This window comes from Cyprinus carpio, chromosome B10 (genome assembly GCF_018340385.1).
Source record: "Cyprinus carpio isolate SPL01 chromosome B10, ASM1834038v1, whole genome shotgun sequence".
NCBI classification, from domain to species: domain Eukaryota; kingdom Metazoa; phylum Chordata; class Actinopteri; order Cypriniformes; family Cyprinidae; genus Cyprinus; species Cyprinus carpio.
In genome coordinates, this window is record NC_056606.1 from 19,267,745 (window position 1) to 19,282,690 (window position 14,946).

Genomic DNA, 14,946 nt, shown 5'->3' on the forward strand with positions numbered 1-14,946 from the left:
TCAAAGCCACCCGACAGGAACAGACGCCCCCAAAAAGCACAAGACAATGCTAAAATATTGGCAAATGAAGAGGCAGGGACTGTGCTCAAAACATGTCTGTGTACTTGCGTAGAGTTTGCTGTATGAGAACATGATCTAAACAGACTTCACAACGTGACCTTTAAAAACAGCTATGATATGAGCCGCTAACGACAAGCTTTGAACTTCTGTTTAAAGTGCAAATCAGCTTTCCTTTCTGGAGCACAGAGGATGAAATATCCTGTGTCTGGCCTCGAAACTGTGAGTAACTGAAATAAATGGGTCACAGAGGCCACAAAAATGGAGACATTTTAGCATCAGATGGCTGTGAAATAGTAAAATGCATAGGTAGTTTATTTGGTGTTAGCTATGTTTGATTAAAGTAATATTAGTGCGCGGATGCTGATAGCATCAGGCACTGGATAGCATAAGAGTTATTTTAAGCATTTTTACCAGAAATCCACAATGTGCACATGTATAATATGTTTATAACATTTTATTTCATTTTTACATGTTTTTGGTTTGGCATACATTACTTTTATTTATTTATTTATACATTGTGTTAATATGTATGATTTGGAAATTACAGTAAAAAAATGGGGAAAGCCGCAAGTTTGAAAAAAAAAAAAAATAACATAAATGGGGGGGGGGGCGATTATGTCAAATAAATTAATGTTAAATGCACTGTAATGAAAGCCCAGAGAAATGCACTGGAAATATTTTGTTGATGAACTATGCCCACTCCAAAGTCTTATTGTGCTGCACAATAATGTGCTATTGAGCGCTTTTTTTTTTTCACATTTTGTTTCACAGGGAAACCGTTTTCCCTTCGCGAAACGCGAAAAGTACAATTGGCGGTTTTGCCATTCAGAATCACATTTGCCGGGAAACGCCGAAATTTACATGAAACCAAAAACTTTGGGGAAACTGTTAATAATTTTAATAATTCATTTTAAGATTACATGGTTTTGTATACTGTATACTTGGAATTTTGGCTAATTTTGACTTGGTAAATTTTATATGCCAAATTGAAAATTTTACATGTTAGAATAAAAATGCAACTCTGAGTCACAGGCAACAAATTCTATACAGTTTGTTAGATTGAAGGGACACTCCACCCATGAATTTGGTCATTATTTATGTCACCCTTATTTCGTGCCAAACCTGCATGCATTTCAAGATATTTTGAAGAATGCTGGAAAACAAATGGTTTCGGGTCCCACTGACTTCCATTGTCTGGACAAAAATGACTATGAAAGTCAATGTTTGGTTACCAACATTCTTCAAAATGAGAAATTCCATACAGGTTAGGAATGACAAAACTGTTATTTTTGGGTTGACTCTTCCTTTAATTTAATAACCTGTACATACATTTTATTAGTTACTTTCTAGCCCAGTACAGTTTTGAAAGTTTAATTAAGGACTGTTTATGTGATATTTCTCTGTCCCCCACAACTTCAGCATTAATGATGCTGCTTGATGTCGGGCCGGTGCCTGTGGGTAGGACCACATACTCGTGGGACATTAAAACAGGCATTTCAACTCTTGTTCACGCTTCAGCTCTTATTAGAAGCTTGATTAAAACTTTGTCCCCTGAGACGCTCCTGCTAAGTCTTGCAAAAATATTCTCTTGCCAGGATGTAAATCTTAATACAGACAGAAGTCACGCAAGAAAGTTCATAATGGCCATCACAAAACGTTTATTAGCAGAAATAAATACCCTTCTACAGTAACAAGATCTGTAGAGATTTTGATGAATGGAAATTATTGGAAGAAACAGCTGAAGAAAGATGGTGCGTTTCCATTGTGAGTGTATTTGAATGTGTTTTATTCCTCATTCGCTGAAAATGTGCAGAGATCAGCATCACCAGGGCTTTTGATTGTCCAGAGCTGATTCGCCTGTATCTCTGATGGAGGCACTTGGTTGTTTCAGAGCAGCATGAGGGGAAAGTTTCCTTGGGGTCTTGAAAGTAGCATCTCCATTGCCTCCAGCTTGACCAGAAACTCGGATCGCTGAGTTAGATGTCAGTACCCAGCTGCATATCCTCCCTTACGGGGGTCTGACTCAGCGCTGAGGCCAGCACTGTACCGCACCACGGCCTGAACCACTGCGCCCATGGACTTCATCACCTCTATTACATGGTTCTTCGCAGCAAGACCCTCCAAAATGGTCTGTGGGTTGATAGTGAGTGGGTTGTGCTTAGCAAAAATCATGTGTATTCAGAACAACCAAAGAAAATATCAAGAAAATATCCGGGTGATGTTTCATTCCAACATTAAAAGAATCTGCGGTTGCAATAATTTCATTTTAGGGTAAAATGTGACCACAGATAAGTGGTTACACTCAAAAACACTCACCTGCATTGTAAAAAAAAAAATGTAATTTTACTAGTAAAAATGTGGTAATAAAAATGTTTCACTCCAACATAAAAAAAAAATAAAATTGTGACATAATGTGACCACAGATAAGTGGTTACACTAGAAAACACTCACATGCATTGTAAAAATAAAATGTAATTTTACTAGTAAAAATGTGGTAAAAAAATATTTTTCAATCCAACATAAAAAAACCCTGCAGTAACCAAATAAATAATTTTGGACAAAATATGACCACAGATAAGTGGTTACACTCAAAAACACTCACATGCATTGTAAAAAATGTAATTTTACTGGTAAAAATGCATTAAAAAAAACTGTTAATTGGTTAAAATAAAGTTTCCTTACTATATACAGTGAAAAAACTGTAATAAATATAACATTTAAATACTGTTATTTTTATACTCTTATAATTTACAGTCAACAAAACATAAACTGACATTTCCAAAATTCCCTGTGTGGCAGCTCACATTAGATGCTTTTTCATTGAACCAACTGTTTATTCTTAATTCATTGATTTGCATACTGTATTTATTGCATTAATTTAGTGTTGTGTGTTTCCAAGATGGTGTTTTGTATTTGTGTGTATAACTGTCTTCTACATATAAATATTCTTCTGTATATAATGATCTTCTATATATTAATATTTACCTCAGCTTGTGGTAAAGCTAATTGTATCGAACTTTGAATTATCATGTGGATTTCTGATTACCACCTTAGTTTTTATGGTGGTTGTCAGCATATTATAAAGCTACAAAACAGATTTTAGTACTTCAGTAGATTCATATATTAACATCATAGCAGTTACTGAAATATGTGTTTTTTTTACTGTATTTATTTACATTCAGTCCAGTAAAGTTTTGGCAACCACATCTGCCATTTTTTACCATAAATGTTGTGTTTCTTTCTTTAATTTTTTTATTATTATTATTACAGTGTACAGCACAGAGGAGATGTACAGTATATGTTGTACATTATTTCAGTCATATATCCAGTATTAGTGTTTAAAATGACACCTGTAAACATTGCTTCACCCACCTTGTCGAAGTCAGGCTCTACTTGTGTGGTGTTTGGACTGAGCTGATTGTGAATTCTCGGGTCTACTATCGCTTTCTTCAGGTCATAGTCGAAGAACAGTGCATTTAAGATCACCTGCGCAGAAAATGTCAGTTATTTATGAGCTGATAAGGTCTGAACTATGCCCAGAACAACTATCTAGACTAAAATAAAATGGAAGTGCACCTCGGCCACTGCTGTGGTGATCTTTGTTCCACCAGAGGCTCCAACAACCATTTTAACCTTATTGTTTTTGTCTAGCAGGATGGCGGGACACATAGAAGACATGGGTCTTTTATCTGAGCAAAAATGAGAAGCAACAGAGTTGACAAACAAAATCTTCAAAGATACACTGAAGTTCATGGCTGTGTTTGAAATTATGTACCAGCATAATGCATAGTATACAATGTAAAATGCTTATTATCTAAGAGAAAAAAAGAGCATAATGTAATGGAAATAATTGTGTGCCATTCATCTCAGAAATAAGCATGGTTATTTTGCACTTTCAATCCAATTCTGATCTTTTGAACTCACTTGAAAAATAATGAGATTTATTAAATGTATTTATTTATAATTATTGCTATTCTTTTATTTATTACTGTCATAATATTTTTTGAGTATTAATTTTGAAGTCCATTTAGAGTAATCATTTTGAATAATATCCTCTAAAGGTGAGATATACTTTACATACATAACAATTTTTACTCTTAACTTATATTGTGTTTTTAACATATTGTTGTTGCAGTAATTTTACCATATGTAATGATGTTAAGAAAACATTGTGCATAAAACTCAATGTAAAGTATGGTCTCATGTGGTTTTTAGTATACATACTACAAAAATATATTATTGCCCATGGTTGTTATCATGTTTTCTCACGTGGGACAATGAAGTTGTTGGGAGAAGGAGGAACTCCAAAGCTATTGGTGATCAAGGGAGAACTGAAGTCATCCATCTCGTTGTTCAGTATAATTCCTGTTGAATTTGACATTAACTTGGAGCCAAAACTGGGAGAAGAAAAAGAATATGATGTCATTTACAAATATTATTATTAAATGAATAAGTAAGTCAGTTAGAAGCAGATTTTCCCGAAAAGTGTACACTCTCTGACTAATAATGACAGATGTTTGAGATGGCAAACGCTCACTATAGGTTGATGGTGCTGGTGGCGGCCACCGCGCTGCCGTCCTCAGCCAACACTGACACATGTGCTGTGCCGTGATCGTCTGGAAGGTAGAACTCGGGTTCATAGTAGCTCTCTTGCTGAGTCATATTATCTGTGATCTTCTGAAGTATCATGTCAGCGTAGTCCTTCGAGGTAATGTTCTGGATGAACTGCCGGCGAGAACGAGGAGGAGGTAAGCAGATCAGTACTGCCGCACAATAATCTACAGCTTGAAAGAACCTCTGATCAAAAGGGCGGATGCACAATGAGCACTATTTTCATGCTATGTGATTAGTGTGAGATACAGCATGCCAGTTTCAGTAACCACTTCGATCACAGCTGACGAACATATGCCTGAGACAGTATGAACAGCTGCTGAAGATACGTGTGAGCATTTTTACATTAAGATAATGCATGTTGGTTGAGTTTTAGGGATATTCTACTGATAAAAAGTTACTTAAAGGAATATTTCATCCAATAATTTAAATTCTGTTCTCACCTTCATGTCGTTTCCAACCTGCATGACTTTTGCAGAACACAAAGAAAAATATTTTGAAGAACTGTCTTTGGCCACATAACATCAATCCAGTCCAAAATGGTGTTGTTAATGTTTACTAAAAATAAGCTCATTAAAAATCATATATTTATATTTATATTTATATTTATATTTATATTTATATTTATATTTCAGTTGATTTTTAATGAGTTTATATACATCTTAAATGGAAAGTTTAAAAATAAAAAAATGTTGCTTTAAACTTAGGAAATGTTGCACTGGCAATAAATAATATAAATATTTTATTTAAAATAAAATAAAGTTCTAAAATTATTAAAACTTAAATTAAATTAAATACATAATAAATAAATTACATAGAAATATCAAAAATAAAAAATGACACGATACAGGAAAAGAAGACAAAACAGGTATGATACAAAATATCTTACATTGTGTTCTACAGAAGAGCGCAAATCATATAGGCTAGGAATGAGATGAGGATGAGTAAATGATGACAGAATTGTATTTTATTTATTTTTTGAATGAAGTATCGCTTTCATTACAACTTACACTAGAGATGTTGAGAAATTCTGGATCCCCCAAGACGCTCCTCTTGGCATATGCAAAGCGGAACGCCTCTACTATGCGATGATAGGTGAGGGTTTTATTTTCAGTGCTGGAGACACTGTCTGAACTGAAGTTGTAACCTGAGGAAAAAGAATGAGAGGTCAGTTAGAGTCACTACATTCTGTGATTACTCAACCATGCTAACTGTTGTCATATAAATGGCTAGAACCGCCAATCATCAAGATGACTGCCATAGAAAGGTCTTCAGAAGCTTTTTTACTCCAAAAACATTTACTTGAACAGTACTTGTTCAGAGGACATTCAAAAGTAACATTCCCATAATGTTTGAAAAATGATACAATGGAATGTTCACATAATGTTCGCACAACCAAAAAAAAAAAAAAAGGGGGACATTATGAACGTTCTGAGAACATTCGGAAATAACATTTATATAACATACTGGAAATTTTAGCAAAGCATTGTTAGAACGTATTTTTGTTAGCTGGGTAATCAATATGTGGTTATTTATTGTGACGTCTGTGAAAAAAAATGCAATTGTTTTTTTGTTTCGTCTGTTAAGATATGTTTATTTTTAAGTTTAATTTTGTTTATTGTGGATATGCAAAAGGTCTTAAACCCTGAAAATTGTGCAGAACATTCTGCAAAACATCTCATTTGTTTTCCACTAAAGTAAGTCAGTCATATGGGTTAGGAAATGACACGAGAGCGAGTAAATGGCGACATTATTTTCACTTTTAGGTCAACTATTATTTTACCGTTGGACAACTGACCCAGTTTTAGTGTCTGAAAACTTCTCAAATTGTCTCGAGCATTCATGCCAGACCCGTCTATTTGAAATAATTGAACCGTTATGAATGATTCGTAATGGAAGATGTTTCATAACGACTGAATACATCAAACTATATTGTGAAAAAAACAAGTGCTAACAGTGTTTATCGACAGCCGTGCCCTGTCTGGCAGCAACTTAATGACTAAGTATCTCATCAGTAAAGCCACAGAGTGGGTGTCTGAAGACCAAGACACAGAGCTGTGGAGAGCGTCCAGCTCACCGCAAGAAAGCAAAGCTGATGAATCTCAGACGACAGGCTGCTTCAGAGTATCCCCTACTGGTGGAACCCCAAGGAAAGGGTCGGAACACGCTGACTGCATGGATTTTTCCATGCTTGGTTTGTGTCCAATTAGTGGCAAACAGCCCACGTTAGTGTTGGTGTGGGAGACAGGAGCGAAGGGCGGAGGGATTTTAATGGCTTGTAGCAAAGAAAAGTTAGGATGTTCTGAAGTCACTATTCAACATGAGGAAACATTGAGGAAACATTAAAGATTGACTGATGGTCATCCTGTAATCAGTAATCACTAGATGCTTCCTCTCGCTGCTAAAAACACTACATTTTCATGCTGGTCAACATTGGTTTAAATGGAAACTAGTTTTCAACTCAATACATTGCTCATTAAAAAATATAAACAAATATAATAGTAAACATTATATCATAACATGACATAACATTATACAACATAATAAGCATATGTGCAACAAAAATGTAAAATCTAGTCAGGAAAAATTTGTATGCGACAATGAACACAGTACGAGCCGTTATGTCTAATTTGCGAACAAATGATTCTGAGGAATAGATTGTTTTGAAAGTCTTACGAAACAATCTTGAACTCACTAGCGAGTGAATCAGTGCTGAATCAGAACAACGAGTCATTTTTCGAAAATGTCCAACTCGAATGAACAATGAACCTACTATACAGACTTATATTTACTGGCTGGTTGTTAAAATCGCTAAAATCGAAATTGAGTTTGGGTCAGGGTAGTTTAGTAAAACTAAAACCATAAAGAAAACATTTTTTTTCTACTTGAAATAAATTAATGTAACTGAAATAAATTTAAATAAAAAAACTTAAAAAAAAAATTCAGCTAGTTGACAAGGGACAAATTTTCATTTCTTAAGCTGAAATAAAAATACTCAAAAATATACAGACATTTCAAATAATAAAATAATAAAAATTACAAAAAGTAACTCAAATTAAATGAAAATGGAAAATATAGAAATAAAAAAAACTAAAATAAAATCCCAATGACTGTTTGCGTGCCATGTTGGAACCATTTCAACATTTTGATTCTATGTTTTTTTTTTTCTAGTGGGCAGAAATATTCTTTTGAAAAAATATTTAGAAAAACACCATAGTTTAGCCTATATTATTTAAATTGCAGGCTATATATTACACATTTATCTAGTTCATTTGTGTCCTGAGCTGCTTAGTGATCATTGGTGACAATGGTTCTACAATCTGTTTAATCTTATGATGCAAGTGGGAAATGCAGCCCTGGATAGGCTGTCTAGTGCTTGAACTCTGTACCTACCGCTCAGGATGTTGAGTATCATTGTGAGGACTGGGCCGCTGGCAGGAGCGTTTGGTGTCACCATTGTGTATTCACCCACAGTAGCAGTGAGGGGGTACTCATCCAGAATGGGCTTGTAATCTCTCAAGTCCTCCATAGTTATAATCCCATCTGCAATACACACGACACAGACGGACGTATGATGCATGACGCTAAGCAACTTAATGAGATCAAACGTACTGAGTTATTGATTTAGTCATTAACAACCAATTGTGTGTTATCCTTCAACACCTCGGCCTGGGGGTGGACTATTGGCAGCACTGCAGGAATTAGTGGGATGTAAAATATTTGGAAATCAATGAACCACAACACATCAGCCACAACAGAAGCCTAGAAACAGCACAACTTAGCATCTTTAACTCACTAATATGTGCAGTCAAGTACATCATCTACAGACAGGAAATAAAAAAAATGTGGCTCTACGCTTATAGTGATTTACTATAGCAGAATGCATTCCTGGATCAAGATTTTGAGTTAGATTAAGGCTTGAGACTAAAGAAACTTTTTAAAGTTAGCTCAGGGGCTTTTTAGACATTTAAATATTACGATATTTTTAATTAACACAGACTGTATTTGTGCAGTTTGTGCATAAAAAAAAAAAAAAAAAAAAAAAAAAAAACTAAAGAACTAAAAATTTAATGTTGCATATACAGTGTGTGTTTGTATATACCTGGGCTAAATCACATCATCCAACCACACTTTTGATTTAGTCCAGATTATGAGAATATACATATGTGTGAACAAAAACCTGCAGCTTGGATGTCCCTCACAAGGCTCTCGGCAAGCCGTCCGCTGTAGAAAGCATCAGGCCCATTCTCTGCAATGAACTCATAAGTGTCAGCCAGTTTTGTGAAGGTGATGGTGTTGTTTTCCTGTAGGATGTTGCCGGTGGAATCGCAGAACACAGAACTGAGGAAGCGAACCGAAAATGTTAGTGCATAAACGCAGTGGCTGAAAGGGGATATACCATATTACAAATTACATTATAGAAATGTTTTTATAATATCACCCCAATGACATATCAAAGACAAATTACTTTGTGCACCTTGTTAAAAGTTTATTTTTTAATGCTTAACATCTTGGTTGAAAATATCCATGTGTGCTCACCATAACATCTTATCACCCATAATGATGTTTCTGTTTGAGTTAATGGCACTTGCCAATGCTCTGCCAACAGGAAAGCCGTTTCTTGCCAGTTGTATGCTGGGTAAAAACAACTCTTTCCATGGAAGCTTGCCATGCCGTTTATGGGCCATTTCATACCCCCGAATCTCTCCAGGAACAGCGATAGACAAACCACCTGTGGATGATTTTTTTTATATATGGCAGTTGATAACACTACATACTTTGTGACATGAGACCATATGTACAGTGAACAGTTTTACGGTTTTCCTGGAAAAGTCCTGTATCAACCATATGTTGAGCCTGATGTACTGTGAGTTATTGATTGTTGAAATTGTGTTGATAGTTTTTTATGCTTATCTCTCTATGCTGGCACCGTATCACGAGGCCACTCATCGTGTAAATCCTGTTACACTAATGATTTTCCCAGTTACTGTAATGTAGTTAATAGATACCTTTCTGGGAAAGGTCTGTACTATTTCCAAACATGTCTCTGGTTGCGTTTGCAGGGGCCGTCTCACGTGCATTGATGGTTTCGACTTTTCCTGCAAAATCAAGTAAATAATCGATAAATATGAAGTAATTTAAAAAATATAAATATTTATTATTTTATTATATAATTATAATAAATAAATAAATCACATAAAACAGATTCAGCTATTAAAATGTGTATAAACTCTTCATATACACACACATTTTAACATTTATATTATTTACATTTATACAGTGTTCATAAAAATATTTAACAAGTATATTTTTTGCAAATAATGCATATATACCTATCTATATGTATAGGTACATATATTTTTAATAAATAATATTAAAATATTAATATATTAAACAATTAATTATGGTATCTATACTTACTTTTATATTCAGTTATTTTATATTAAGCATTTATTTATGCAGTGTGTGCATAATTTACATTTTATTTATGCAGTGTGCATAAAAAATACAAAATAAAAGTTGCAAATGTTATATAAAAATGCAAAAGTTTTAATACAAATGTTCCAAATATTATTAAATATGAATTATATTTAAAAAAATTATAAAAATAGATCATTATATGTGCAGAAATTCTTTAGATACACACAGACACTGCAGACTGGTGTGTCAGGTTGAATCAGACAGGTAATAGTGACCTGTTTTGGCATCATAAATAGTGAAGAAGAGCCCTCCTCCGATGCCCATGCTGTGAGCATTCATCAATCCCACGCACAGCAGAGCAGCAATGGCAGAATCTACAGCAGAGCCGCCTCTCTTCAGGATATCCCTGGAGGACACACAGAGAGGGCATTTGGCATGCAAACCTTCACATGACCATTTTAAATATCAGAATGCACCAACAACTAAAAAAAGATTTTGATGAAAAACACTATATTATGCATTGACAAAAATGTGCAATATGTGTGTTCATTTTATTACAATTTATCTTTTTGCATCTGTAGATCAAATCTGCACTTCAGCAACACTTACACACACACACACACCAGACTTTACAGTTTTATTCCCACCTATATTCCTAATGTTTTTACTGAGGGATTTGCTCATATATCATTCACCTCATTTATAAAACATTCCATTACTTTATTCCTGGCTCTTGACAATATTTTTCTGATTTATGGAGTGATAAAAAGAGATATCCAAATCTCCTTTGTAAAAACCTTCACCTAATATGTCAACCAAATGGAACTAGAAGTTTGAATCTGGCTTCATCAGGTATTCAGATTTCTGTTCTAGAAATGTATGCAAATGAGTGCATATTTAAATAGGTAATGCCTTATTTGCATATTTACATAACATTCCAGAAAACACGTAATACAAAACAGTTGTCTTAATGTACTGTGATAAATCCACTGGGGAAGTACGATGATAACTGTTAGTTAACATTTGTACCCTATTCACCTCTGGTGTTGAGTCTTAAGGATGTATTCCTACAGGATGTGACCTTTAAAATGATGTTCATTAGTGTGCTCAGTTTGATTCAGTGGTATTAAATAATAGTTCTCACATACATAAAACCAATTAAAGTGGATTTTACTTCCTGCAGCACATTTTTAAGTAACTTGACAAAACATTCTATTGATATACAACCCAATAACAATATGAGAAAAGTGTTCGATACCTTAAAAACCAATTACTGCATGATGCGATCCTTAAAAACTTTCTTTGGTGTGTGGTATGGGAGGATGTGGATGATTTGGCTATTAAACACAATCTCTGATGTTACCAAACAAAACATTTTACAGTGATCTTCTCTTATGGCCTTTCTAACATATTTGCTGTTTGTTTACAATAATGTAAACTCTGATGTAATGTGAACGTAATTCATTCATTTTATTTAAATTTCACATAAACTACATGTCATAGATGGCAAAAAGTGAATGTGCATTTGAGGAGAACAGAGCTCAAACCTGCCAATCTCTGAGCACGTCCCAGCATCTGCTGCCACCGCTGCCTTGAAGTAACCATTTTCAGGTTCAGGTTCAGGAGAGGCCTTCTTGCCCTGCACCGAAAAGAAAACGGCCAAAAACGTGCCGACTGCAGCCAGCAGCAGCAAAGCGAGGCCCACCACAGTAGACTTCTGCACCATTTCCCTGCAACATGTAACAGCAAATGTCTAGTTTTCTGTTGCTGATGCATACAATTAAATTAAACCATCTTCAATCTAATTAGTTTTCCATTATCATGTGAAATTTTTGCATTCAAACTCTGAAATTACTGTTTTATATGCAGTGTTTATGACTTTCCGAAGCATGATAAATAAGCTTCACTTCCTGTCTCCTAATCGATTTTTGAAGGCAGCACAGATGTATCCTTCCCTGTCTTTGATATCCCACAATCCTGTGCATTCTATTCCATGATGGTTGGCATCAGAAAGTTGCATTTGGTAGTCAGTTTGTATGTAAATGTAACTTTTTCCACTTTTGATGTTACTTCTAGTGAGAAATTAGTACTATAGTAATGAAATATTACTTTGTTTTGTTTTGTTGTAGATCATTAAACCGTTACGTTGCCTCAGAAGCATGTCCGAAATCAGTTTCCTTGCCTGCAAAGTCATTGTCTGATAAGGCAGCAAGGCAACAAGCAGCCTAAGATTTCTGTTTATACAATGCAGCCATTGTATAAACAGTTGTTTCAGAATTAAACTGGTGAAAAAAATTATTGGAAAGGTGCAGTATGTAATATTGACAGCTAGTGGTCCAAATGAAAAATATTGGAGAGAGTAATTTCCCCCTTCTCCACTTCCACTCAACGCTCAAAAATAGATTTTTCCGCATTCTGATATGCCTCTAGTCATAGAGCTTTTTAGATTGTTGCCGAGGCTTTTTAGATCAGGTAGAATCTTCGATGTCTAACTCAGATTGTTTGCTTTTTTTTTGTTTGTTTTGTTTTCCACTGGCAACTTGGTGTGTCAAATTACTATTGGGTAAATTGGCAGTGGGCGGAATCACACAGACCAAAACAAAAACAGACATTCTGACACGGAACACACATTCCAAAAGTAGAATAACTGACTACAGCACTGTTTTCGGAATAAAAAGTATTTGAACTTAGCATGTTTCCAAAATATCTGCAAACATATTAGGGTATATTTATGCGTTAGCACAGCCAACAAAAATACATACAGCACCTTTAATTAATGACGGAAAATGTGTTAAAATGAGTAAAGAAGAGACCGTTTCATTCTTACCTTTATAGTCTGAAAATTCTATAAACTTGATGTTATTATTGTTGGGTTTATGAGGATGTGCATTGCTAGAGCTGTTATGAAAACATGTCGCGTACTGCATTCATACAGTTACTGACACTGGCATCGCAAATATGCAAATAAGAAAATGAACCCAGCATCTAACCATGTAGAGTGTGAAATGTCAGTTTATGAATACCCAGGGTTAATTGTTAACTCCAGGTAAATTATGAGCAGTCGGAATGGTGAAGCAAGCTAACCCAGCATTACGTTTACCCAGGGTTTAGAATGACCAAGGGTTAACTAGGTGTGAAAAGCAACACTGCAAGTAACAAGTAACAATGTTTCATTTCACACTGTACACATTTCACATGAAAATGTGGGGTTAACACCACAAAAGCGGGGTCTCATAACCTCCCCCTTTAAATAACAAATGTTTCACTTGGGGTTAAAAGTGGGGTTTTGAACAACGATAACCCAGGGTTAACCACAGTGTGAAAAGCCCAAGCTGAAACAATCAAGTGAACCTGAACACAATAAATTACTGAATTTAAACAAATAGATTCAATCTAACTGCTTATTAAACAAAAAGAACATGGACTAACTGTACCTAACAGATAAGATATATGGGGCTTGTGTATTCTCATTTAACCATGACCTGGTCATATTAACTTTTGCAATCCATGATTGTACAATATAAGCTATGCTTAAAGGTGCCCTTTAACCATTTCTATCCTTTATGTAACACAACATAATTCATGAAGCAGCAGAATACTAACAGAAGGAGATTGAATATGCTTACAACATTTTTTGCTTTCTTGCTAAATACATAGTCAAGGCATATTTGCAATGATTATGCATTCAGAAAAGCATAATAAATTGTTCTCATTTAGTTAGCTGATAGTATTCCTCTGAGGAAGATTGTAGGTAATCAGGATTCTCCATCGCTGCTGTTTCTAGTTTTGCTATTAAAAATGCTTGCTTATTTGATCATTATACACATGCTTATTAGTTCCCAGTGTAAATCAACTCCTGATTCTGTATCATCTGAGAACAAAATGAGCACTATAAAGAATTACAATATGCATCCTGGCTCTTTCATGTTCTACATTTTATGTTGCTTAATGTAACTTCATGTATCCCTGCCAAAGGCAGCAAGGTTTCATGCATTTATAATTTGAAAACTTGAATAAAAAAGCCTTGTATGAAGTGAAATCCTCCTCAGAAAAGCGCCTTTTCATAGTTTCAAAGCCCTGCTACTGTCCACATTAAATCCTGTCAGACTGCTGTGTGTGGGAACAAACTGCAGCACATCTCAGAGAAACCTGCAGTGCCTGCAGCCAACAAAATTAAACCCACCACACAAGAGACTAGAATTTTCTCACACGCGCAGAAAAGAGTGAAAGATTGTGTTATTTCCTCTTACAAATTGCAACAAAGAGCACAAATTACGATCCTCGGAGTTCAGTGTGGGTTCCTTCCAATTTAAAAGACGCAACAACAGGAAGGATGCTGCACAATTTTTCTGCCTTCTTATATTTTGCTTTTTGCTTTCTGTGTGAAAATAGTCAAAGCTGTTGGGATGATTCTGTTAATTTCATAACTGATGAGTTTAATGCACATTGAGGTTTGAGTATATGGAGTATCACCTACCTGTAGACTTCACAGGCCTCGTGTAGAGTCTCCCACAGAATGAGCCTCCTTTCCACAGGCTGACTGAGCCAATGCGCTAAACCTCTGCCTCTCAATGTCTAACTATAATGGCCATCAAACTTTAACCAAATCAGTCTGTGAAATTATCCATAATTGTTTTATGGACACCAGTGAGAAGGGCACAGGTTGTCTCGTGATGGTAAACCCACCCGTGCCACAATCACAGCAGAATGACGTCTGCAAAAAAAAACAACACTCGCAAACTTTTCACACCTACAGGTGGATTTTTGTTACTCTATCACTTGTATACACATTTAATCTTTGAATGGTTAAGCCGTTCATGTTGAAATCTCTTACATTTGCCTAGTGAATGATTA

General features: G+C 35.1%; 1 protein-coding gene across 1 annotated transcript; it reads right to left on the reverse strand.

The window, feature by feature from the left end:
• Positions 1-1,698: 1,698 nt before the first annotated feature.
• Positions 1,699-14,725, reverse strand: ggt1b (gamma-glutamyltransferase 1b). Its single transcript, XM_042733060.1, has 13 exons — positions 14,570-14,725; positions 11,640-11,822; positions 10,368-10,498; positions 9,681-9,770; positions 9,211-9,403; positions 8,852-9,012; positions 8,065-8,214; positions 5,682-5,818; positions 4,598-4,785; positions 4,330-4,457; positions 3,637-3,749; positions 3,433-3,546; positions 1,699-2,190 (listed from the first exon to the last, which is right to left on the reverse strand). Exons 2-13 carry the CDS (start codon positions 11,816-11,818, stop codon positions 2,044-2,046), a joined length of 1,731 nt encoding a protein of 576 aa, XP_042588994.1. The 5' UTR covers positions 11,819-11,822; positions 14,570-14,725; the 3' UTR covers positions 1,699-2,043.
• Positions 14,726-14,946: the final 221 nt, after the last annotated feature.